The sequence below is a fragment of the Lepidochelys kempii genome, chromosome 11, assembly GCF_965140285.1.
Source record: "Lepidochelys kempii isolate rLepKem1 chromosome 11, rLepKem1.hap1, whole genome shotgun sequence".
Classification (NCBI taxonomy): Eukaryota; Metazoa; Chordata; order Testudines; family Cheloniidae; genus Lepidochelys; species Lepidochelys kempii.
In genome coordinates, this window is record NC_136390.1 from 78,149,517 (window position 1) to 78,174,051 (window position 24,535).

At 50.5% G+C, this 24,535-nt stretch overlaps 1 protein-coding gene across 2 annotated transcripts in view; it reads left to right on the top strand.

The window, feature by feature from the left end:
* The first annotated feature begins 486 nt into the window (after positions 1 to 486).
* The window catches only part of SLC19A1 (solute carrier family 19 member 1), a 40,616-nt gene continuing 16,567 nt past the window's right edge, over positions 487 to 24,535 (top strand). Inside the window, exons 1-3 of one of the 2 annotated variants that reach the window (XM_073306910.2) lie at positions 487 to 639; positions 8,690 to 8,790; positions 16,251 to 16,572. In XM_073306910.2, the coding sequence (XP_073163011.1) occupies positions 16,396 to 16,572 (177 nt within the window). In that variant the 5' untranslated portion in view covers positions 487 to 639; positions 8,690 to 8,790; positions 16,251 to 16,395. The remainder of the gene's footprint in view (positions 640 to 8,689; positions 8,791 to 16,250; positions 16,573 to 24,535) is intronic. The other variant, XM_073306909.2, reaches the window with a different exon arrangement.

The window sequence follows — 24,535 nt, forward strand, 5'->3', positions numbered from 1 at the left end:
TCCCCCCCCCGCACGGTGCATTGTGGGGGCTGTAGTCTCCCTGCATCCCCCCCCCCCCCCCGCACGGTGCACTGTGGGGGCTGTAGTCCCCCTGCATCCCCCCCCCCGCACGGTGCATTGTGGGGGCTGTAGTCCCCCTGCGTCCCCCCCCCCCCCGCACGGTGCATTGTGGGGGCTGTAGTCCCCCTGCATCCCCCCCCTGCACGGTGCATTGTGGGGGCTGTAGTCCCCCTGCGTCCCCCCCCCCGCACGGTGCATTGTGGGGGCTGTAGTCCCCCTGCATCCCCCCCCCTGCACGGTGCATTGTGGGGGCTGTAGTCCCCCTGCATCCCCCCCCGCACGGTGCACTGTGGGGGCTGTAGTCCCCCTGCATTTCCCCCCCCCCGCACGGTGCACTGTGGGGGCTGTAGTCTCCCTGCATTTCCCCCCCCCGCACGGTGCACTGTGGGGGCGGTAGTCTTCTTGCGCACCCCTTTCGCGGTGCATTGTGGGGGTGTTGCCCCCCCCCCCCCGGCGGGCAGGTCGTTCTCGTGCCGCAGCGCGTGGCACGGTCCCGGGCGGGCTCCGCGTGACTCTGCAGCCCGCCGGGCCCTGGACGGGGGCCGCCCCTCGGGCGAGGAGCCCGGGGCAGCAGCCCAGGTAGGGCGCGGAGGGGTGGCCCGGGGGCGGGCGGCGGCGTGGGCGCAGCGCCCGCGGTCGGATAAGCGGGAGCTCCGCGCCCGGGGCCGCTTCGTGCTGAGCGGGGATGCCCCGGACTCCGGAATCCAGCGGCCCCGGGTGGGCTCGCTCTCCGCTGGGCGGTGGAGCGCCCCGCTTGGGGGCATCGCCGCCGATCAAGTCCCCGGTGCGCCTGGGTGCCCGCAGCGCCCCCCGGGAGCCGTGCGGCTCAGGGCGAGCGAGGAGTTTGCAGGGGAAAGTCCTTCGCGCCTCCCGGCAGCTGATGCCGGGGGAACAAATAGTGACGGGGATGGAGCGGGGCTCCCCTGGGTTTAAAACGTGCCCCGCTGCAAAAATCCACCCTCGGCTTCATTCCAGTATTTCCTTCCAGTGGGTGGCGTCGCTGCTGTTTAAAAAACCCGAACAAAAGACCTCCCTTTTCTTTTCCGAGATCCTTTCCCTTTCTCCCTTTGGTTTTGGGCGCATTTGAGCAAGTGCCCACGTGAGCCCTGTGTTCCCCAGAGCATGACTCTGCGCTCATTTTAAGATTGCAAGCTTCTGACCGTTGCCATTGTTTTATCCCCGTTTCCATTTCTACATCTCCTCCTTGGCAGCCATTGGATCGTTTCCAGTGTTTGCTCTGGCGCAAATGTCACTTTGATGAAAGGAGGACAGTTCCTTAACTGTGCACGCACATTGTGGAGCTCAGCCAAGCTCTGGGAGTGGGGTTTTACTTGGCACAACCATTAATTTTGGGGTTATTACCGTTTAGGTGAAGTCAATTTGCCAGAGCTCTTTATGGGTTCAGTCCTGCAACTACTTATGCACAAGAACAAGGAGGAGTCCTTGTGGCACTTTAAAGACGAGGGGCTTGTCTATACTGGCAATTAACAGCACTGCAACTTTCTCGCTCAGGGGTGTGAAAAAGCACGCCCCTGAGCCCAGCAAGTTGCAGCATTGTAAAGCACCAGTGTAAACAGTGCCCCCCGCGCTGGGAGCTGTGCCCCTCGTTGAGGTGGTTTTTCTGAGAGCGCTGGGAGAGCCGTCTCCCAGCACTGCGCTGTGACCACACAAGGCACGTTAAAGCGCTGCCGGCGTGGACTAGCCCTAACAAATGTATTTGGGCATAAGCTTTCGTGGGCTAGAACCCACTTCATCAGATGCATGGAGTGGAAAATACAGTAAGCAGAATATATATACAGCACATGCAAAGATGGGAGTTGCCTTACCAAGGGGGGGGGGGGGGGTCAGTGCTCATGAGGCCAATTCAATTAAGGTGGAAGTGGCCTATTCTCAACAGTTGACAAGAAAGGGTGAATATCAAGAGAGGGAAAATTACTTTTGTAGTGCTAACGAGGCCAGTGCAATCAAGGTCTACCTTGGCCATTTCCAGCAGTTGACAGGAAGGTGTGAGTATCAGTAGAGGGAAAATTACTTTTTATAGTGACCTAGTCACTCCCAGTCTTTATTCGGGCCTAATTTGATGGTGTCCAGTTTGCAAATTAATTCCAGTTCTGCAGTTTCATGTTGGAGTCTGTTTTTGAATTTTTTTTGTTGAAGAATTGCCACCTTTAAGTCTGGTTTCAGAGTAACAGCCGTGTTAGTCTGTATTCGCAAAAAGAAAAGGAGGACTTGTGGCACCTTAGAGACTAACCAATTTATTTGAGCATAAGCTTTCGTGAGCTACAGCATCCGATGAAGTGAGCTGTATAGAGACTGTCTTGTTTGGCCAATGTACATGGCAGAGAGATATTGCTGGCACATGATGGCATATATCACATTGGTGCAAGTGAAGGAGCCCCTTCTTGTCAACTGTTGAGAATAGCCCACTTCCAGCTTTAATTGAATTGCCCTCGTTAGCACTGACCCCCCTCCCCCTTGGTAAGGCAACTCTTATCTTTTCATGTGCTGTGTGTATATATATACTGCTTACTGTATTTTTCACTCCATGCATCTGATGAAGTGTGTTTTAGCCCTCGAAAGCTTATGCCCAAATAAATTTGTTAGTCTCTAAGGTGCCACAATAAGGATTCCTCATTGTTTTTGCTGATACAGACTAACACGGCTCCCCCTCTGACACCTGTCATTATGCACAAGAGTAACTTTACTCATTTGAGCAGTCCTAGTGCAGCCAATGGGAGTATTTACATGAGTGAAGTTATTCATGTGTGTGTATAGGATCGGGGCCTACATTCAGAGTACTCTGCTCTGCTTCATGGCTGCAGTTTACCAGAGTAAAACACTGAAGGAATTGAGTTGAATCATTTGAGTCATGTGGGCCTTGAGCTGCTGAGACATAGCGGATGTCTAGAGAGAATGGAAATAAGGGCCTCTCATCTGATTAAATTTGATGGGCCAAAATTCCTGTACACCTGTTTGATCGACAGTGGGCGGCCTGCCTGCAGTAACTTGTTCTCATCTTATGCTGTGATAGCTACCCATTCAAATCCTGCCCAGCTGACCCAGAGCTCTTGGGGGAGAGGGACAGCAGACTGACCCATTGCTCACGGAGGGGTGGGGGGGGATCGGGAGCACACTGACCCATTGCTCAACGGGGGGAGGGAGATCGGGGAGCACACTGACCCATTGCTCGCAGGGGGAAGTGGAGAGCAGACTGACTCATTGCTCACAGGTGGGAGGAGGAGTGGGGAGCAGACAGACCCATTGCTCACAGGCTGGAGGGGGAACAGGGAGCATAGAATCAGAATATCTGGGTTGGAAGGGACCTCAGGAGGTCATCTAGTCCAACCCCCTGCTCAAAGCAGGACCCATCCCCAACTAAATCATCCAAATTTTTTTTTCTATTTGCCCCAGATCCCTAAATGGTCCCGTCAAGGATTGAACTCACAACTCTGGGTTTAGCAAGCCAATGCTCAAACCACTGAGCTATCCCTCCCTGACTGACCCATTGCTCAAGGGGGAGTGGAGCTAACCTGAGCTGCTGGGTTCTTTCTGTTCCCTGTTTCACTCTCCTTCAGCAGCCCTGATTGGCTGCTGTTCCCCTTGAGGAGGTGGGGCAGTGGAGAAGGCAGCTGGGCGGGGGGGTTCCCTGGGCTGGGCTGGAGACCTCAGGGGGTTGAGGTGTGGCAGCTAGGATGGGAATCCCGTCAGGGTGACAGCCTCCTGGCTAGAGCGGGTGCCGCTGTCACCCTGGTGTAGCCATCCCGTGTGGGAAGGGCAATGAACTCTGCTGGCATGAGCCACCGTTACCCTGGGGCTGTCCCAGGGTAACCGTGTCAGCGAGAGTCCCCTGTAACGGAATTAGCTACGCTGGCAGCCAGTCTGCATGCAGAACTGCTGATGAGGAATCTGGGTGAGCTAAACAGCAATAAGCCACTCCAAACCTGAAATGAGCAGCCCCTGGGTATTGACGCTGGTTTTACTTAATCCAGCTGCTGCCACTTGCCGGTGTCGGCAAGGCCTGAGAAACTAAGGCCTGGTTGATGCTAAAAGGTTGGGTCCACATAGCCACGTCGGTCAGGGGTCTGAAACAGCCACCCCCCGAGCGCCGTAGCCACGCCGACCTAGCCCTCCGTGCGGGGGCAGTTCGTTCGATGGAAGAATGCTTCCATCGACCTGGTTGCTGTTGCTTGGGGAGGTGGAGTTCCTACCGTGATGGAGAAACCCCTTCCATTGCCATAGTCTGCATCTGTGCTGCAAAGTTACAGCCAGCAGCTGACGGAGGGACGGCACCACAGTGATGCCACTGGACTGCCTGTTGTGTAGACACAGCCTGAGAAACTTTGTTTCCATGTGTGGTTACTAGACTGTACAGCTAAGCATACCCCCCCGCATCTGCCCTACCCTCACCCACCCAAAGGCAAGTACCCCAAAGTCAGGCATTGCAAAGTTCCGAGTTTCGTAGCACCTAGCTCAGTGAGTCTGCGGGATCTATATTAAGGCCTAGGTGAGGGATTAGCAGACACCTTGCCAGTGTGCCATGTGCACGAATCCTGTGCTGTGGGGACCTTCAGTCTGACTGGCTTTGTTTTTGTTCTCTTGGGTGCTAACTCTTGGGTGCTGACTAATTGTTTCCCGTGCACAGCCTGCACTGGGTTGCACCTTGGAAGTTCTTCAGGGACTGGGGATCAGGGGAAGGAATCCTTCCCTGCAGACTACTGGAGACTGGACCAGTATTTGCCAGAGGCGGAGAATAGGAGGAATGGAGGGGCACCAGTGGCCAAGGCCCACATGATAGCAGGGAAATGATTACATGAGAGGTACCCAGTTGGTCCCAGCAAGTGACCTGCACCCACACGCTGCAGAGGAAGGCACCTCCCCACCCCGCCGCCTCCAAGGCCACTGCCAAATCTGACCTGGGCAAAAATTCCTTCCCAGCCCCACCTATGGCAATCAGGTGGACCTTGAGCATGGGAGCAAGAACCAGCCAGCCACATGCTCGAGAGAGAGAGAATGCTCAGGGCCACCTCAGAGCCCTGGCCCATCCTGTCCAGTGTCCCATCTCCAGCCATGGCCATCCCTGGTACTGCAGAGGAAGGAGAGGGGAAAAGACAAATGGGATACATGGGGGTGGGGAAGGAATCGTGACCTCTGCAGGTGACTGGCTGAAGCACTGAAGCATGTGATTTTAGGAACATCAGATGTTAACCGAACTGGACCCCCGGGCTGCTGAGCCCTGCATCCTACCACCACACGCATCCCTGTCACACAATCACACTCATATATTTGTTGGACTCTCTCTCAAAACTAATTAAATTGTCCCCACAAATCCTGTTCGGAGGCTGTTCCAGAACCGCTGCGCTCCCATGGTTAGAAACCTCTTAATTTCCAGCCTGGATTTGTTCCTGGCCAGTTTATCCCGATCTGTTCTTGCGCCCCATTGCCCGTTAGCTTAAATGGCTCTTCATCCTTGCTGGCATCGCTCTTTGTTAACACATCAGGGGGTGACCCTGTTCGCTCTCAGCCCTTCTCAACCAGAGTGGGTTGCGACTCCGTTTTAATGGGGTCGTCAGGGTTGGCATTAGACTTACTGGGGCCAAAGCCAAAGCCCTCGGGCTTCAGCCCTGGGTGGCGGGGCTCAGGTTACAGGTCCCCTGCTGGGGCTGAATCCCTTGGGCTTCGGCTTTGGCTCCCCACCCAGGGCAGCGGCACTGGGGCAGGCTCGGACTCCGGTCCCCCCTCCTGGGGTTGTGTAGTAATTTTTGTTGTCAGAAGGGGATCGCGCTGCAGTGAAGTTTGAGAACCCCTGGGCAAGGCTAAAGGAGCCACGTTCGTCCCATCTCCTGTCAGAAAGAAGGGCCAGATGGTATTGGTTGGGTCAACAGCTGTATATCTAGGAGTGCTTTCTTAGAACACAAGATGCTGGACACACTTAGTGAAAGAATAAATGCTGAACAAAAGTGTCTCAAACCAAAGCCTCAGTGGGAGAGCCCTGAACGTGCCTGTAGGTTTCTGCTCGAACCTTGATTTGCTTTGTCAGCTCTTCACTAGAGGTTTTGGTCTCCAGCCGCTTACACAGCGTGCAGTTTTGCTTACACAAGTGGTGCCGTGGACTTTGGCCAGATTATCCACGTGTATAAGCATGTGCGGGACAGGGGCCTTTAGGCATAATCTGCAAATGTGATGACCTAAGAAATGCCAGCTGCCTCCCCTTGGCTTCCTTCTCTTTGTTCTTCAGGTTATGAACGTTCCTGTGGTACAGCCAGGAAGCTGGCCACACTCCTCATTTGCATCTCAGCGAGCCTCCTGAATCAGAGAATATCGGGGTTGGAAGGGACCTCAGGAGGTCATCTAGTCCCACCCCCGGCTCAAAGCAGGACCAATCCCCAATTTTTGCCCCAGATCCCTAAATGGTCCCCTCAAGGATTGAACTCACAACCCTGGGTTTCGCAGGCCAATGCTCAAACCACCGAGCTATCCCTCCCCCTGCTGCACAGACTTCTGCATAACTGTGAGCTTCCCACATTCGCTCCGACTGCTCCAGTGATCGTCAGCCTGCTGTTGCTTGGGATGTTCGCCCTTGTGGGCAGTGGCAGCAGAAAGGCCAGCGGTTGGCCTGGGGTCTGAGCATTACCCATCCCCCTTAGGGATGGTTCTCCGAGGACGTCACTGGTGCTGTTACTGCCTGTGCTGAAATGGCTGGTTTGCATCAGGTAACCCACCTATACAGGTCTGACCCATTAAAGAGCAGCGACTCGCCCTCCCTGTCTGGGGAGCTGGTTCCCCTGCGGGTCGGCTGGTAACGAAGGGTTTTCTACACCGCAAAGCTGCACCCTTGAACTGAAGATACAGCTTTAAACTGGTGCCAAAGGCTGTGGGGGTACCCTGAATTCAGTTTAAACCAGGCATACTTCGGCTTAGCTTAGCTCAGTTTGGAACAGGTTTAAGCTAAATTGAAATAAGCCACCCTTGGACTGAAGGCAGAGCGTCCGCTGAAAACCTGATTTACCTTGTATCGGTGCTACTTCTGCCTTTGGGACTGTTCTGAAAGAAGTAACCGTATGGCGGGAGACAGCCAAACGCCAGCCCAGTATCAGCACTGAGAGTCAATGAAAGATAGTCCTAAAAACAATGCATGAGATTTACAAAATACCACACAGCAGGAACAAAGCTATGTGGAGGGCAGCCCCCCGGCTGTTATCTGAGTCATGCACAAGCCTGATCCGCTTACATCTAATAAACAATAGCAGCAGGTCTAAACCCCAGGAAAAGGCCTTGAGATAACAGCAAAACATTCCTCCTCCCCTGTAGCAGGACAGGCCAGCTTCTCAGCTGTGCACTTCACAGGCTGCCGCTTAGGGGAAGGACGGTGGTTTTTCATTGTCATAGAATGTTTTTGCAGCTTTCTTGAGCTCACAGATGGCCAAGAATGGCCTTGCCCAAATGTCAGGGTTTGACCCCGAGTGTTTGTGTGTGTGTTGGGGGCAGACAGAGGGAAGACGTTCTCACCGCCCCATAAGAATGGCTATGCTGGGTCAGATCAATGGTCCATCTAGCCCAGTGTCCTGTCTTCCGACAGTGGCCAATGCCAGGTGCTTCAGAGGGAATGAACAGAACAGGTCATCATCAAGTGATCCATCCCCTGTCATCCACTCCCAGCTTCTGGCAAATAGGCTAGGGACACCCAGAGCATGGGGTTGCATCCCTGACCATCTTGACTAATAGCCAGTGACCTTATCTAGTTGTTTTTTTGAACCCTCTTATAGTTTTCACCTTCACAACATCCCCCTGTAACCAATTCCACAGGTTGATTGTGCGTTGTGTGAAGAAGTACTGCCTTTTGTTTGTGTTAAACCTGCTGCCTATTCGTTTCGTTGGTGACCTCTGGTGCTTGTGTTATGTCAAGGAGTAAATAACCCTCCTTATTCACTTCACACTATCCTTGATTTCATAGGCCTCTTTCATATCCCCCCCTCGGTCGTCTCTTTTCCTAGCTGAAAAGTCCCGATCTTTTTAATCTCTCCTCGTATGGCAGCCATTCCATCCCCCTCATCGTTTTTGTTGCCCTTTTCTGAACCTTTTCCAGTTCTACTGTATTTTTTTTTGAGATGGGGTGACCAGAACTGCCCGCAGTATTCAAGGTGTGGGTGTACCACGGATTTATATATGGACATTATGATATTTTCTGTTTTCTTATCTACCTCTTTCCTAATGGTTCTTAACATTCTGTTAGGTTTTTTGACTGCTGCTGCACATTGAGCTAGTGTTTTCAGAGAACAGCTAATTTAGACCCAGTTATTTTATATGTATAGTTGGGATGATGTTTTCCAATGTGCATCACTTTGCGTTTATCAACACTGAATTTCATCTGCCATTTTGTTGCCCAGTCACCCAGTTTTGAGAGATTCCTTTGTAACTTTTTGCAGTCTGCTTTGGACTTAACTGTCCTGGTAATTTTGTATTGTCTGTGAACTTTGCTACCTCACTGTTTACCCCTTTTTCCAGATTATTTATGAATATGTTGAACAGCACCGGTCTCAGTTGAGACCCCTGAGGGACACCACTATTTACCTCTCTCTGTTCTGAAATCTGACCATTTATTCCTACCCTTTGTTTCCTGTATTTTAACCAGTTACAGATCCATGACAGGACCTACCCTCTTATTCCATGACTGCTTACTTTGCTTAAGAGCCCTTGGTGAGGGACCTTGTAAAAGATTTTCTGAAAGTTCAGGTACGCTATATCCACTGGATCACCCTTGTCCACATGTTTGTTGACCCCTCAAAGAATTTTAGTAGATTGGTGAGGCATGATTTCCCTTTAAAAAACCATGTTGACTCTTTCCCAACAAATCATGTTCATCTCTGTGTGATAATTCTGTTCTCTACTATAGTTTCAACCAATTTTCCTGGTACTGAAGTCAGGCTTACCAGTTTTAATTGCCAGGATCACCTCTGGAGCCTTTTTTAAAAATTGGCATCACATTAGCTATCTTCCAGTCATCAGGTACAGAAGCCGATTTAAATGAGAGGTTACAGACTACAGTGAGTAGTCCTGCAATTTCGCAGTTGAGTTCCTTCAGAACTTTTGGGTGAATCGCCTCTGGTCCTGGTTTCTAATTACCATTTAATTTATCAATTTGTTCCAATTTGCTCCTCTACTGACATGAAAATCTGGGACAGTTCCTCAGATTTGTCACCTAAAATAGAATGGGTCAGGTGTGGAAATCTCCCTGACATCCTCTGCAATGAAGACTGATACAAAGAATTCATTAGCTTCTCTGCAATGGCGTTGTCTTCCCTGAGTTCTCTGCACCACCACTGTCTAGTGGCCTCCCCCCGATTATTTGGCAGGCTTCCTGCTTTTGACATAATTTAAAAAAAATTGCTGTTAGTTTTTCAGTCTTTTGCTAGTTGCTCTTCAGATTCTTTTTTTGCCTGCCTAATTGTCCTTTACCTTCAGTTTATGCTTCTGTTTTTCTCAGTAGGATTTAACTTCCAATTTTTAAAGGATGCCTTTTTGCCTTGGACTGTTTCTTTTACTTTGTTATTTAGCCACGGCGGCACTTATTTGGTCTTCTTACTGTGTTTTTTAATTTGGGGCATACATTTAATTTGAGCCCCCTATTATGGCATTTTAAAAAGCTTCCATGCAGCTTGCAGGCATTTCACTTTTGTGACTGTACCTTTTAATGACTATGTCCATTTAACTAACTAACTAACTAACATTAACTTCCTCTTTCTGAAGTTTAATGCTACTGTGGTATTCCCCCCCCCGCCCGGATATTTAATTTAATTATATTATGGTCACTATTACTGAGGGGTTCACTTGGATCAGATCCTGTACTCCACATCGATCTAAATCAAGAATCGCCTCTCCTCTTGTGGGTTCCAGGACTGACTGCTCCAAGAAGCAGTCATTTAAGGTGTCTAGAAACTTCATCTCTGCCCCCGATCCTGAGGTGACATGTACCCAGTCAATATAGGGATAGTTGAAATCCACCATTATTATTGAGTTTTTTATTTTAATTGCCTCTCTGATCTCCCTGGGCATTTCACAGCCATCTCACCATCCTAGTCAGGTGGTTAGTAGTATATTCTTACTGTTATATTCATATTATTCAAGCATGGAATTACTATCCCTAGAGATTCTGTGTTACAGTTTTTGTGGTATAGGTAAAACGCTCTACAGAACCGTTGAATGTCAAGGTAGATACGGAGAGGAGTTGCTAAGACTGAATGTTGCATGCACATGGATGCAGATTGAAGTGTGTCCATGCTCCTTTCCTAGTTACTCGTGGAGCCCTCAAATGCACCGTGCCTTTAACCCTGGTCTAGAATTGGCTGGAAGAGGGCACCGTAGAGTGAGGTGTGATGCTACGTTCTTTCAGGGACTGACGTCTCTAAAGTGTGCCCAGTCTGTGATGGTGCAGGGACCAAGCCCAGGACCCAGCCTCTATTTCTGCAGCTTGCCACTCTGTGACCAAGCAAGGATGTGGTATGTCAAAAGGATGAGTTTCTGAGCGTGGGGCAGAAGGACCAGCATCCTTTGCTGCCAACTGCGCCTCTGAGCTAGGAGTGAGGGCCTAACTGCCTTGAGAGGGCAGGAGTTAGACAGATAATTGGCCAACGTTCCTCCCTCAGAAGCCAAAGGAATCCCCTCACCAGGAATAAATTGGGCCCCAGAGGTCTGATTTGCCCAGGTTAGGCCCAGCTGCAGTGCTCCAGTTTGTCATTTGTCAGGGATCTGTAGACTTATTGATCAATGAGGAGATAAGTAAGAACTTGCCTCATCTGCTTACTGGTGGAGTTCAGTGTATTTGTGGGGAGCGGGCAGGGCTGTCCGAACCAGATACAGTCAAAAGTTGTCAGTTTTGCCTTAAACCGATGGGTAAAGTTACCTGCATATTGGAAGGGTTTCCTCCCCTGGCCACACTAGGAAATATCTCCAGCACTGCAAGTCCCAGGGAATGCTGGGTGTCTGCTGCAATTGGCAGGTGCATACGGGCTGTTGCGTAGCTAAAGTCTATATTGTAGGGGGATGGTGGTGTCATTTCTCTTTCCCTCTTCCTGGTCCCAGGGGATTTAAGTTGACAAGGGCATGGGATAGGAAGTAAGTTCACAAGTCCTGTTCTGGGCATTATTCCAACTAAGAGCATACTGAGCAGAACACTTACTGAAGAGGTCTGTAGATGCTGAAAGATTTGGACTCCCTTCCTAAGGAATTTACCAATGCCCTTTACTCTGATTCTGAACTGGATGTTGGGATATCTAGTCATCCCGTATTTGTTGAGTGGGTGCGATGAGATTTTTAGCACTAACACTTTACTCACTGAACCCCATTAAGTCTTGCTTTTGCCAACCCACAACTTAGCTAATTCTCACGCACATCCCCAGCAATCTCACTCCATTTCCCCTTTGTCTTGTTTTTTTTAAATCTATCAATTCCAAAAAATTAGTACTAGAGCTGTTTTGATGAAATGATTTTTTCAGAAAATGCCAGTTCATCAAAACCAAAACATGTTGTGAGAAAGGGTCAGTTTGAATCAATTTTCCAACTTGAAAAAATATCCAAAAATTGTCAAAACATTGCAATTTAAACAAAAATTCAATTTTTCTAGTTTGAAATGACTTTTTGTTTTGAAGTCTAGCCAATTATGGTAAAAAAAAAATTATTTATTTTTTGGTTAAATGGCCAAAATCAAAATGAATCATTCCAGTTGACCTGAACCAGTTGGTTTTTTCAGGTTTTTGATTTGGAAAAACTTTCAAGAGTTTGATTTTTCATCCTGAATTGGGATGGGAAATGTTTTTGAAATTTACAGGCACTTACTAAAGAGAACTGCAGATTATAATTCTCTCATGATCTGGGTTTCCTAGCACATCCCTTTGAGGATATCACAACCAAGTGTTCACATTAGCAGGTGATCATCTTTCCTAGCCTGATGTATGACTTGCTTTCTATCATTATAAAGTGATTAGCGAGACAAGGTGGGAGAGGTAATATCTTTTGTTAGACCAACTTCTATTGGTGAAAGAGACCAGCTTTCAAGCTTACACAGACTTCTTTTTCATACGTAAACATCAAAGCTTCTCTTTCACCAACAGAAGTGGGGGCAATACAAGATATTACCCCACCCACCTTGTCTCTCTAATATCCTGGGACCCACATGGCTACAACAACACTGCAAACAATTATAAAGCTACGTCCATTACCTGTTGTTGGGGGATATGTTCTCAGAAAGTGCTCAGTGATGGATCTGGTTCTGAATGATTAGGGTGTTTGCCTGTAAGAAGAGATGTGAATTTTAAGCTGTAAAGCTTTGCAAACAGAAGAATTTTGAGATGATGTGAAAACCTCAACAGAGTGCACAGGCCCCCATGCATCTGCAATTTTTAAAACTAGAGGTTTCAGAAAGAGTTTTTTAAAATCCACGTGCTGAATGGCTTGTAGAGCTGTAATAGGGGGACCAGGTGAAAAGCTCACAGATGAAACTTTGTGTGGGCTTTCACCTGTGACATGATGTGAAAATGGCTCTCCTGGAGGTCCTTTCCTGTTCTGTCCTGGGGGCCATTTGTACTCTGACCTTTGTGTTCTGTGGTGCTGAGCATTTTGTTGTGGCCACTTACAGACCTGCTAGTAGCAGCTGGTAAGGAGATGTGTGTCTGCAGGGATGCTACAGGAGCACCAAGTGGATCATCCTCCAGACGTTGTGAGGTGCACGCTGGGTGCTGTAAATACCATTTGCTCATCATTAGAGCTGATCACAATTTTTTTTTTTCAACAAAAAGTGAATTTTATTTGAAACTAAAACTTCTGCAAGAGGCATTTAGGGGTCCCCCCCCCATTTTCTGGATTTTTGTTTTTGTGTTGTTCCTATCTCCCGTTTTATCACGAAATGCAATAGAATGAATTATGTCTGTGTGGTGGTTTTTTTCACATTTTTTTTGGACATGCTAGCTCTTCAAAACATCCTCACATTTGGAAAACGTTAGTGACAAAAGGAAAAATGGAAAAGTGAAAGGGGAAAATCCCTAACCATCATTCCTTTTCCCCCCACAGGCAACCTTAATACAGCATTTCATAACTTTTGCCACCTTAATAATGTTCTCTGAACACAGTTTTTGTGTGGTGTGTGTGTGTGTGTATATATGTATGGGGGTAGGGATGAGGGGGAGAGAAGATCATTAAAGGGGAAACTAGTTCTTTGCAAATTTGTCTATTGTCCCTTTGACCCTACAGCCAATATGTTACATGGGCAGCTACACTCTGCATGCACACATTAACTTTTAACTTGGATTCGCAGTCTGCGCCAAAGTCAGTCAGATCCCAATAGCATAGGTCCTGGTGCTGGGGGTGCTGCAGCACCCCCTGACTTGAAGTGACTTCCATCACATACAGGGTTTACAGTTTCAGAGGAGCAGCTCGGGTAAGTCTGTATCCGCAAAAAGAAAAGGAGGAGTTGTGGCACCTTAGAGACTAACCCATTTATTTGAGCATGAGCTTTCGTGCCACAAGTCCTCCTTTTCTTTTTAGGGTTTACAGTGTGGTTCAACGGCTCTCAGCATCCCCACTATAAAAATTGTTCCAGCATCCCTGCCCAATAGTTACGGTAGGTGCACAAGTCCGTATCTGCTGTATTCACTGGAAACAAAGGGCCTGTTACATTTACTCTTGAGTCAGTTGAATCCTTTTACTCTCTGTGGAATTAGCTGTCTCATCGTGATGAGTCTGAGGCCAATAGTTTAATAATCTATATTTAGAACCGGCCGAAGGAAAAAACAAGTAAGTTTTTAAAGACCAGGCCTATAAAGTTTAACAGTGGTGTCACTAGTAGGAAGTTATGGAAACGGCGCTACTAACCGACAGACCAGTGGTGAGCTGGAGCCGGTTCATGCGAACTGGTTGTTAAATTTAGAAGCAGTTTTAGAACCGGTTGTTAGGGCTCCCTGAGCTCCCCGCTGGGGAGGCTCCCCTGGCCTGCCTCCCCCCCTCTCGCAGAGCCTCAGGGTGCCTCGCTGCCGGTGCCAGCGCTCTGGACCACTCCTGGGCAGCTCTGCAGCTCCTGCCGCATTGAGCAGCATGGTAAGTGTGGGGGGGCTGCGAGCTCCAGCAGGCCGCGTGGCATCCAGGCACGCTGCCCTGAGCAGCATAGTAAGGGGGCTGTGGGAGGAGGGGTTGGATAAGGAGCAGGGAGTGGTTGGAGCGGGCGAAGGTTCTGGGGGGGCGGTCAGGGGACAGGGAATGGAGCGGGGTTGGGTAGGCAGTCGCTGCCCCAGAAAGCCAGGCTGGGGCTTGGCTGGGGCAGCCCCCCAGGCCAAGGGGGCCCCGACTCACAGCGCTAGGGGCTGTTGGAGACAGGGCCGGCTCTAGGCACCAGCAAAACAAGCAGGTGCTTGGGGCAGCCCATTTCTAGGGGCGGTATTCCGGCGCCGGCCATGCTGCCCGCTAGAAATGTGCCCCCGCCGCTCCAGCTCGCCTCCGCCTGCTCCCCTGAGCCTGCCGCCACCGCTCCGCTTCTCCCCGCTCCCTCCCAGGCTTGCTGCGCGAAACAGCTGTTTGGCGCGCGGCAAGCCTGGGAGGGAGGGAGGGAGAGAGAAGCCGAGCAGCGGCAATGGTGGAGCAGAGGTGAGCTGGGGCGGGGAGCGGTTCCTCTACCCCCCCCCCCCACCCGTTACTTCCTGCACTCCCCCCCACCCTCGCTCACCTCCGCTTCGCCTGCTCCCCTGAACGCGCTGCCTCCCCCCTCGTTGCTCATGCGGGGGGAAGCCGTAGGAAGCAATGGGGGGGAAATGCGGCACACCCAGGGGAGGAGGCAGGGCCGGGGATTTGGGGAAGGGGTTGGGAAGGGGCGGGGGGGACACAAAAAACCGGGGGCTGCCAAAAATATTTTTGCTTGGGGCGGCAAAGATCCTAGAGCTGGCCCTGGTTGGAGAAGGGGCTCGGTGCTAGAGGGGGGTGCATGGAGCAGCACCGTTTGGGGTGCGCGGGGCTATGGAAGGGCTGCGGGGCCCTGCGTCCTGTCTTGGGGCAGGGGCTGCACTGCGGCTGGTACCTGCACTGCGCAACCATCCGGGCAGCTGCTCCGGGGCCCCGCGGGCAGAGGCTGATCCAATGCCGCCTCGCTCAGCAGCCGCGGCTGAGCTCCATGCTGCTTCCTGCCCAGCCCAGGAAGCGTGACCGGTTGCGCTGGGCAGGGAGATCAGGCATCATGTGACTGGGCACCGTGTAGGGCCGGGGAGCCAGGCCCCTGGCAGCAGCAGCCTCCTCTGCCCCAGGAGCCGGGCAGGGCTGGCTGGTGTCATGGCTGGGGGCTGCCTTGGGCGTGCTGGGGCGTGGCCCCCCCAGTCTCTCCTGCACTGTGGGGCTGTCCGGCTTCCGCCGCTCGGGGGTGCTCACCTCCCACAGTGGGGAGTCGGGCAGAAGGGAGCCGCCGCCCCACATGCCGGGAGCGACCCTACTGATGCAAGGGCTGCAGGACTCCTGCGCCACCAGCAGGCACCTGGGATGGAGAATGGGCCTGGGGAGGGCAGGGGGGCAGGACAGAGCCTGGGGGGACAGGAAGGGGCAGGATAGAGCCTGGGGGGCAGGATGGAGCCTGGGGAAGGTGGGAGGGGGCAGGACAGAGGCACATCCCTTAAATCAGAACTTTTTATAGGGAACTGTTTGTTAAGATTTGGCAGCTCATCACTGCTACAGACTATTTAATAGAGAATGGTAACCATCCCACAGCATTCTACAGTGGGGCTTTGATTCCCTGTTAAATTCAGTGGGACTGGGTCACTGCAACATTCCCATTCCTCTGGCAGAAGTCCCTTTGCCTCCCCTGGAATTCAGCACCTTGGGGGGTAAAACTTTCCAGCTGAGAGAAACAAACCAATCTGCCTGGCTTTTCGGTGGAACAAGTGGGGATTTTCAGGTATTAGCTAAAGAGTGAGGCAAAGGAACAAGCAAACCCCTGTAAACCAGACTTACTGAGGTTTGCGATTTATTTTACTTAGTTCTTAAACATCCTCTGAGAACACCCATCTATTTGTGCTGCCTGCGTCTTCGAAGGAAGTGTGTGTCGGCTTTTTTGTTTTTGTGACTTTGCAGCTAGAAAAAACATATACCAGAGAGAAAGTTCAGGGTATTTGTTTGCAATTATTTTGCAGAGAAATTTGATTTGTTGCCAAACTCTTCTATTTCCACAGAAATTCCAGCAGCAGATCTATGGGTGGGAGATTCTCTCTGCAAGGAGACAGAGAGACTGGCCTGAAAGTGGCTCAGCCTGTCTGACGGCCACCTGGGAAAAGGTCGTTTCCCTCTGATGCACCAGAGAAGGGCGACGGCAGAGCCATGTCTGTCGAGGATGATGGCTCTGTAATGCACCCCCCTGAGTCTGCAGTGGACCAGCGCTGGAAGTTCCTCGTCTTCTACCTCTGCTTTTACGGCTTCATGACCCAGATCAGACCTGGGGAGAGCTTCATCACCCCCTACTTGCTGGGAGCTGACAAGAACTTCACCATGGAAGAGGTGAGTTTGCAGTGTGTGTCTCTCCGCCTCCCCCACCATGCAGCTGCCATGCACCTGGCTCTGGAGAGCAGCAGTCTGCAACATGCGCTCCTTTTGAGCATCTCCTTAAGGGCAAGTTAGGCTCCCGTAAACACTGCTCCTGGGGGGCTGCTACAGGGGCTCACGGAAGTGATTCTCTCTGGCGGATGGGAGAGCAGTACGTGCTGAGATGAAGCAATGAGGGGGAGGTGCTAGTGATGCAAATCTATCTGTGAGGTGGGACAGCACCGGACTGGAGTGAGAGGTACATCCGTCCGGGACAGGTGTGCTCTCTATACCAGCAATTCAGAGCCCTCTCCCCACTGGTAGGCCAGTGTCTGCCCCTTATATCTGTTTGTGTCGTGTGCGCAATTCCTTGTGTTTTTCACACAACCAGACAACGCTCTTCTCAAGCAGCAAGAGCGCCCCAGCGCGTCTGCAGGGGTGGTGGGAGTTCTTCTCCGTCCCTGTGTGCTAGCCGCCCGGCTGGGTTACGGGGTTTGCTCTTAGCTGGATTGCAAGCTACTGCCCCTTTGCATGTGGTTCAAGAGCTCCGAAGGCTGATGGCACCTCGGGGTGAGGGGTCCATCTGGGAGGCTGTCAGTGAAAAGGGGGCTCCTCTCCAGTGTTGTCCAGCGGTGTGAGGGGACACAGCCTGTGCATACATATGCTACACTAGGGTTTGGAGACAGCACCGGTGCCACGTTCTTCACATGAGGCATTCTCAGCCCCGTTGTAAGAGCCGCTACCTCTGGGAGCTCGGTGTGTCTCGCTGAGCCGTGGAAAGGCCACAGGAGGTGCACTCCATACCTGTGCCCACAAACGGAGCTCGCCCCAAGGCCACCCACGGGTGGGGGCTGAGTTAAATTGAGCTGGTTTTTAAATGTGAGAGCTGGGCCAAGGGTAGCCCAAGCTAAGACCCTGTTCCATGTTTAGGGGAGATGCTTGAGACCCCCACGGCCTGATGGATCCTGGGTGAAGATCCTGCTTCCCCACGCTGTCCCGCTGCCCTCCCCATCCCTGAGTCCAGAGCCTTTAGTTCCTGCTGCGTCTGTGCTGTGGCTGCCCAGCCCAGGCAGTGGAAATGAGAAACCCTTCAGACGGGCATGGTCAGAGATGGCAAAGTGCAGCGAGGCACAGCCCTGAGTTACTTGCCTCGCTGACATGCAGGAGAGAGGAGACAGCTGCGCCGGGTTTCTAGGGGAGGTGTCTGAGTCGCTGTGGTTCTGAGAGGCCAGCCCTGGGGCCAGCTGGGATGCTGCCGTGATGGGGGGCAGTCTGAGGTGCACGTTTCACGTATGGCTTGTCAGGGGAGGGAGAGGCTGTAACATCCTCTCTGTGATCAGCCAAAGGGCTCCTCAGCACTGCCCAGTGCTACCATGAGGGATCAGCCCTGGGCCTTGTGCTCAGGGCTCCCGAGGCAGAGCCTGGCGGGAGTGAGAGGGGAGCCCGGCAGAGAGGGCACAGAGAGGGGTGGGTGGGGAGACAGGGATGGGCTGTGGTTTGGAAACACTGGCGACGGCCTGCCACGGCTCCCCCCTGCTGTGTTCTCGTCTGAGTCTGGCAAGACCAGAAAAGTCAGCTGGGAGCTGCGGTACAGAGGAGGCTGCTGTCAGTAGCAGGGAAGAGTGGGTACTTTTCATCCCGCTTTATCCCATTGTTCTGCTGGGCCCACAGCTCCCCCACCTCCCACCCCGTGGGGGTGGTCTGTGTGCCAGACCCTGGCGCTGGATATGGGCACTCCCAGGCTGTGGGGGGAGCATACAGCAGGCTTGGGGACGACATGGTTTCCGGCTGCCTTTCAATCCAGCTGGCCCAGGTGTCATCCCCCAGCATGATCGCTCTGTGGGGTGTTGGGGGGGGTTGGTTTCCTCACTCCTCAACCTAGTTTCCTTTTTTGACAGGGTTACAGGGCTAGTGGGCGGGGGGAGCAGTAGATGTGACGTATTGTGATTTTAGTCAGGCTTTGGATACAGTCCCACGTGATAGTCTCATAGACAAACTAGGGAAATGGGGTCTAGATGAAATTACTGTAAGGCAAGTGCAGAACTGGCTGAAAGACTGTACTGAAAGATCGTTTTCAATGGTTCGCTGACAAACTGGAAGGGCATATTTAGTGGGGTCCCCTGCATACAGTAATAGTCCATATTTTCATTAATGACTTGTATAATGCAGTGGAGAGTATGCTTATGAAATGTGCTGATGACACAAAGCTGCAAAGGGTTGCAAGCTGTTTGGCATACGGGATTAGGATTCAAAATGACCTTGACAAAGTAGAGAATTGGTCTGAAATGAACAAGATGAAATTCAGCAAAGACAAGTGCAAAGTACTTCACTCAGGAAGCAAAAGTCAAATGTACAACTCCGAAGTGGGGAAGAACAGGCTAGGGGTAGTTCTCCGGAAAAGGATCGGGCAGGGCGTGTTAGTGGGTCACAAATTGAATGTGAGTCAATAACATGATGTGGTTGTGAAGAAGGCTAATATCATTCTAAGGTGTAGTAACAGGAATGTTGGATGTAAGACATCGGAAGTAATTGTCCTGTCCTGCTTAGCAGTGGTGAGGTCTTAGCTGGAGAACTGTGTTTAATTCTTAGATTCATGGAGTCTAAGGCCAGAAGAGACCACTGGGACCATCCAGTCTGATGCCCTGTACAGCACAGGCCAGAGACCTGCCCCCAAAATAATTTTTTAGAGCAGATCTTTGATAAAAACATCCAACCTTGATTTAAAAATGGTCAGTGCTGGAGAATCCACCACGACCTCCGGTAAATTGTTCCAATGGTTAATTACGGTCACCATTAAAAATGTATTCCTTTATTTCCAGTTTGAATTTGTCTAGCTTCAGCTTCCAGCCATTGGAACGTGTTAGACCTCTCTCTGCTAGATTGAAGAGCCCATTAATAAATATTTGTTCCCCATGTAGGTGTTTATAGACTGTGATCAAATCATCCCTTAATTTTCTTTTTGTTAAGTGAATAGATCATACTCCTTGAGTGTGTAAGGCAGGTTTCGAATCCTTTCATCATTCTCGTAGCTCTTCTCTGACCCCTCTCCACTTTGTCAAATCCTTCTTGAATTGTGGGCACCAGCACTGGACACAGGATTCCAGCAGCAGTTGCATCAGTGCCAAATGCAGAGGTAAAATAATCTTTCTACTCCTACTCGAGATTCCCCTGTTTAGGCATCCCAGGATCACATTAACTCTTTTGGCCCACTGGGAAATCAAGTTCAACTGATTATCCACCATGACCTCCAAATCTTTTTCAGAGTCCCTACTTCCCAGGATAGAGTCCCCATCCTGTAATTATGGCCGACATTCTTTTTTCCTAGTTTTGTACATTTACAGTTAGCCAAATTAAAATGCTTGTTGTTTGCTTGCGCCCAGTTTACCAAGCAATATAGATATCTGTCAATCAGCGTCCTCCTCTTTATTTACCACTCCTCCAATTTTTGTGTCATCTATAAACTTTATCAGTGATGATTTTATGTTTTTGTTCTAGTCATTGATAAAGATGTTACATAGCATAGGGCTAAGAACTGATTCCTGCATGATCTCATTGGAAACAGACCTGGTCAATGTCGATTCCCTGTTTACAGTTACATTTTTGAGACTTATCAGTTAGCCAGTTTTTCATCCATTCCATGTGTGCCATGTTCATTAAATATTGATCTATATTTTTAATCAGAATGTCACGTGGATCCAAGTAAAATGCCTTACAGAAGTCTTATTATCTCTACATTATTACCTTTATCGATGAAACTTATAATCTCATCTGAAAAAGACATCAGTTTAGTTTGACAGGATCTATTTTCTATAAAGACATGTAGATTTGTATTCATTATATTATCGTCCTTTAGTTCATTATTAATTGAGTCCCATATCAGCAGCTGGATGTCAGGCTGACAGGCCTATAATTACTCAGGTCATCCCAAAAAGAAAAGGAGTACTTGTGATACTAGAGATACTAACGGAATGGAAAGAGTGTTCTCACTGTACTATGAGACTCTGTCATCTGTTTTTTCCCCAAATACAGAACAGAAATATTTATTGAACACTTCTGCCTTTTCTTCATTATTATTGACAATTCTACCATTTCCGTCTAGTAATGGACCAATACCATAGTCAGGATTCTTTTCGTTCCTAATATGTGTTAAAAACTTGTAGGCTCATAGACTTTTAAGGTGAGAAGGGACCGTTGTGATCATCTAGTCTGACCTCCTACACATCTCAGGCCACACAATCTCATGCACCCACTCCTGTAATAGTCCCATAATCTCTGTCTGAGTTACTGAAGTCCTCAAATCATGACTTAAAGACTTCAAGTTACGGCGAATTCACCATTTGAGAATCCACTCTTGTTCAAACCAGCTAGTGACCAGCTCCTCCTTATTGTCCTTAACTCTGTTAGTCATAGAGTTGTCCTGGAGTCCCTTGGCTTCCCGTATCAATTTTCTACAATTCATAATTTCTGCTTTATATTCATTATTATCATCTTCCCCTTTCTTCCATTTGTTTTATATATATAAAAAAATATTTTTTACAGCTGCCTTCATTTCCCTTCTAAACCAGGCAGTTTTTCTAACCAGCACAATCTTCTTCCTCAGTTGTAGGATTAAGACTCATTGGGCATCATTCATTTGCAAATTGGATACAATTAACTTAGGCTTGAATAGAGACTGGGAGTGGCTAAGTCATTATGCAAGGTAACTTATTTCCCCTTGTTTTTTCCTACCCCCCCCCCCCCAAGACGTTCTTGTTAAACCCTGGATTTGTGCTGGAAATGGCCCACCTTGATTATCATACACATTGTAAGGAGAGTGATCACTTTAGATAAGCTATTACCAGCAGGAGAGTGCGGTGGGGGGAGGTATTTTTTCATGCTTTGTGTGTATAAAAAGATCTTCTACACTTTCCACAGTATGCATCTGATGAAGTGAGCTGTAGCTCACGAAGGCTTATGCTCAAATAAATTGGTTAGTTTCTAAGGTGCCACAAGTACTCCTTTTCTTATTGGGCATCTATTAATGTGTTCTTAAATGATTCCCAATTATCCTTTACATTTTTCTGATTAAACTCCTCCTCCCAGCTGATTTGGGTTCATAATTGTTTTCAGCTTTGTGAAATTGGCCCTATTAAATTCTGGGTGTCACATTTTAGGAAAGATGTGGATAAATTGAAAAGTCCAGAGGAGGAGAGCAACAAAAATGAGAAAAGGTTTAGAAAATCTTATCTTTGAGGAAAGGTTAAAAAAAACGGGGCATCTTTAGTCTTGAGAAAAGAAGTCTGAGAGGGGACCTGAGAACATAATGCAAATATACGAAGAGGTGTTATCCAGAGGAGGGTGATCAATTGGCCTCCATGTCCCTTGAAGGTAGGACAAAAAGTATTGGGGATAATTTAGGTTAGATATTAGGAAAAACTTTCCAATTATAAAGGTAGTTAAGCTCTGGAACAGGCTTCTGGGGTGTGTGTGTGTGTGGAATCCCCCTCAGAGGTTTTGAAGAACAGGTTGGACAAACATCTGTCAGGGATAGTCTAGGTTCACTTGGTCCTGCCTCAGTGCAGTGGGCCAGACTAGATGACCTGTTGAGGTCCCTTCCAGCCATACAGTTCTATGGTTCTTATTGGCTTCAGCTCCCAAGAGCAAAGCCTGACTCTATGCTACCTGGCTGGTCTTCCGTGGGAACATCTCCTGGCTGGGCCTGAGCCCGCTTCTGAGGGGCGATGGGGTTCGGCGGGTCTGGGCTGTGTCCTCTCTGGAGGGTGAGGGAGGACGGTGAGTGGCACCCTTGTGTGCAGATGATCTCCTTGCTTGGTGGCTGCCAGCGCTCTAGCCCAGCACTGAGTGTCCCAGAGAGGAGCAGGGAGAGGCCAGGCCGGGTTGGGATTTTGGAGGGGTGATGTGGTTGATGCGGAGGGCAGTTTGGGTCTCGGGATTGCTGGGTGCTCTGCTCCTCTGACCTCACAGGTGCCTTGTGCAGTGCGACTGTTGTCACCAGTGAGCCCCCCACAGATGGCACCCCTGTGCGCTAGGCCCTGTGGGGGCTGTGAGAGCAGGAGTCAGAGCGGGTCCATGAGGATTGGTAGCCTCCTGCCCCGAGTCTCAGAGACCCTTTCCACCACAGAGGTGGCTGGAGATTTCATCTCAGTGCTCCCCTCCGGTTGCCAGCTGATGCCCCTGAGCTAGCGTGTGCCGCTCTCTGTCCTGTGGGACCCCTCTCGCGGGCGGGGTCTCCAGAGCCCCATGCTAAGGGGCTGATCTCCCGTCCTAGGCAGGGGGGACACGGCCATCCAGGTGAGGTGATGGGCCTTGAGCTCGGTGACCAGGAATGTGCCCTGCACTGAGCTGCCAGCATGGCAGGGGCTGGCCTGTGGGGGCAGGTGGGCTGCTCTGTCTCTCACTCAGGCCCCTCTGCAGCTTCCTGACTGGGAAAGTGACTTTAAAAGAGCATCTCGATGGCCAGGGGTCGATCTCGTCTGATTGCTGAGGGGAAGCTGCCCGGCCCACCCCTCCTCGTGCCGTCCCTGCAGCGCGGCCTGGCTTAGTTCACTGGTGCAGGGACAGATCCCCGCTGCACCGAGGAGTGTCACGGGTGAACGGCTAGACAACGCCAGGCAAAACAAGTGTCATGTGACCCGCACAGCCCCTGAGCTAGCGCGAAGGAGACCCTGTGCCCACCCCCTGCTGCCACTGACCGACCCCTGCCGGCCCCTCCCAGAGAGTAATGGGGGCATGTGCTTCCAGGGGCCTTTCGTCGGAGGTTATGCAAACTCCGTGACATAAGTGGGTCAGCATTGTTCCTGCCCCTCTGACCCTGCCCCTGCGGCTGTCGAGGGAGGGGAAGGGGAATGGGCAGTGTGGGGGAGGGCAGCCACGGGTGGGCAGGACCTTGAATCAGCGCAGGCTGAGAGTTCACTTTCTGCACTGTCCCCCAGCTGCCAAGGGGCCAGATGAAGCCCAGCGCCTCCGTGAATCCCGGCTGAATGCTGGGAACGGTCCCCGCACACAGATAAGGAGAGTCCTTCTCTCACCCTTCGTGGCAATGGAGACCCCAACCCCTGCTGGCTGACGGGGCACATGCAGCCGAGCCGGGCGGCATTGGCGAGGAGGGGGACCGCAGCGCCGGCTCCTGGAGACGTTCTCTGCTCAGGACAGTTCACTGTGCCCGCACTGTGCAGCCTCCACGCTGGAGTCGTTACTCTCCGTCCTCGCAGCCCGAATGCAATTCCATGTCACAGCCCTGGAGCGGGAAATGCCAAAGAAACCCACCGCAGGAGCATCGAACCTCAAAAAGGGGAACTGCACAGAAGTAAGGAGACTTGTGAAATGGAAATTGAAAGCAACATGCCAGGGTGAAATGCCAGCAAACGGCATGGAGACTATTAAAAACACCATACTAGAGGCTTACACTAAATCTATACCACACATGAAAAAAACAAACCAGCATGAGGATCAAAAAAATGCCACCATGGCTAAACAGCCGAGTAAAAGAGGCACTTAGAGGCCAAAAGGCCTCTCTACAGCCTGTTTCTTCCCTCTCAGGTGCCTGGCTTTGCACTGGGGGGGGATTTCAGGGTGAGGAGTTGCACAGAAGACCCTGGAAGAGATACTGCAGCCAGTTGAAAAACAGGGAAAAGGATTTGCCCAAATCCAGCAGTATTTTGCATTGTGCTGGGCTTGGGAATGTGTCAACGGACTCATTCCTGTGCTGGAAACATCATGCTTTGGAGGAAATGTTTGTGAAATCGGAATTTTGGAAAAGTGGAGATTTTCAAGATTGAACCTCCCCCATGTGACTAAACTGGAAAATCCAGATTGTCAACACAACCCCCTAGTCATGGAAATCTAAAAAACTCCCTCAACCCTTACAGTGTCCAAGTGTCCATTGTGGGGTTGAAGCTGGACAATTTTTTTGAAAAATAATTTAAAAAAAATTTTTTTT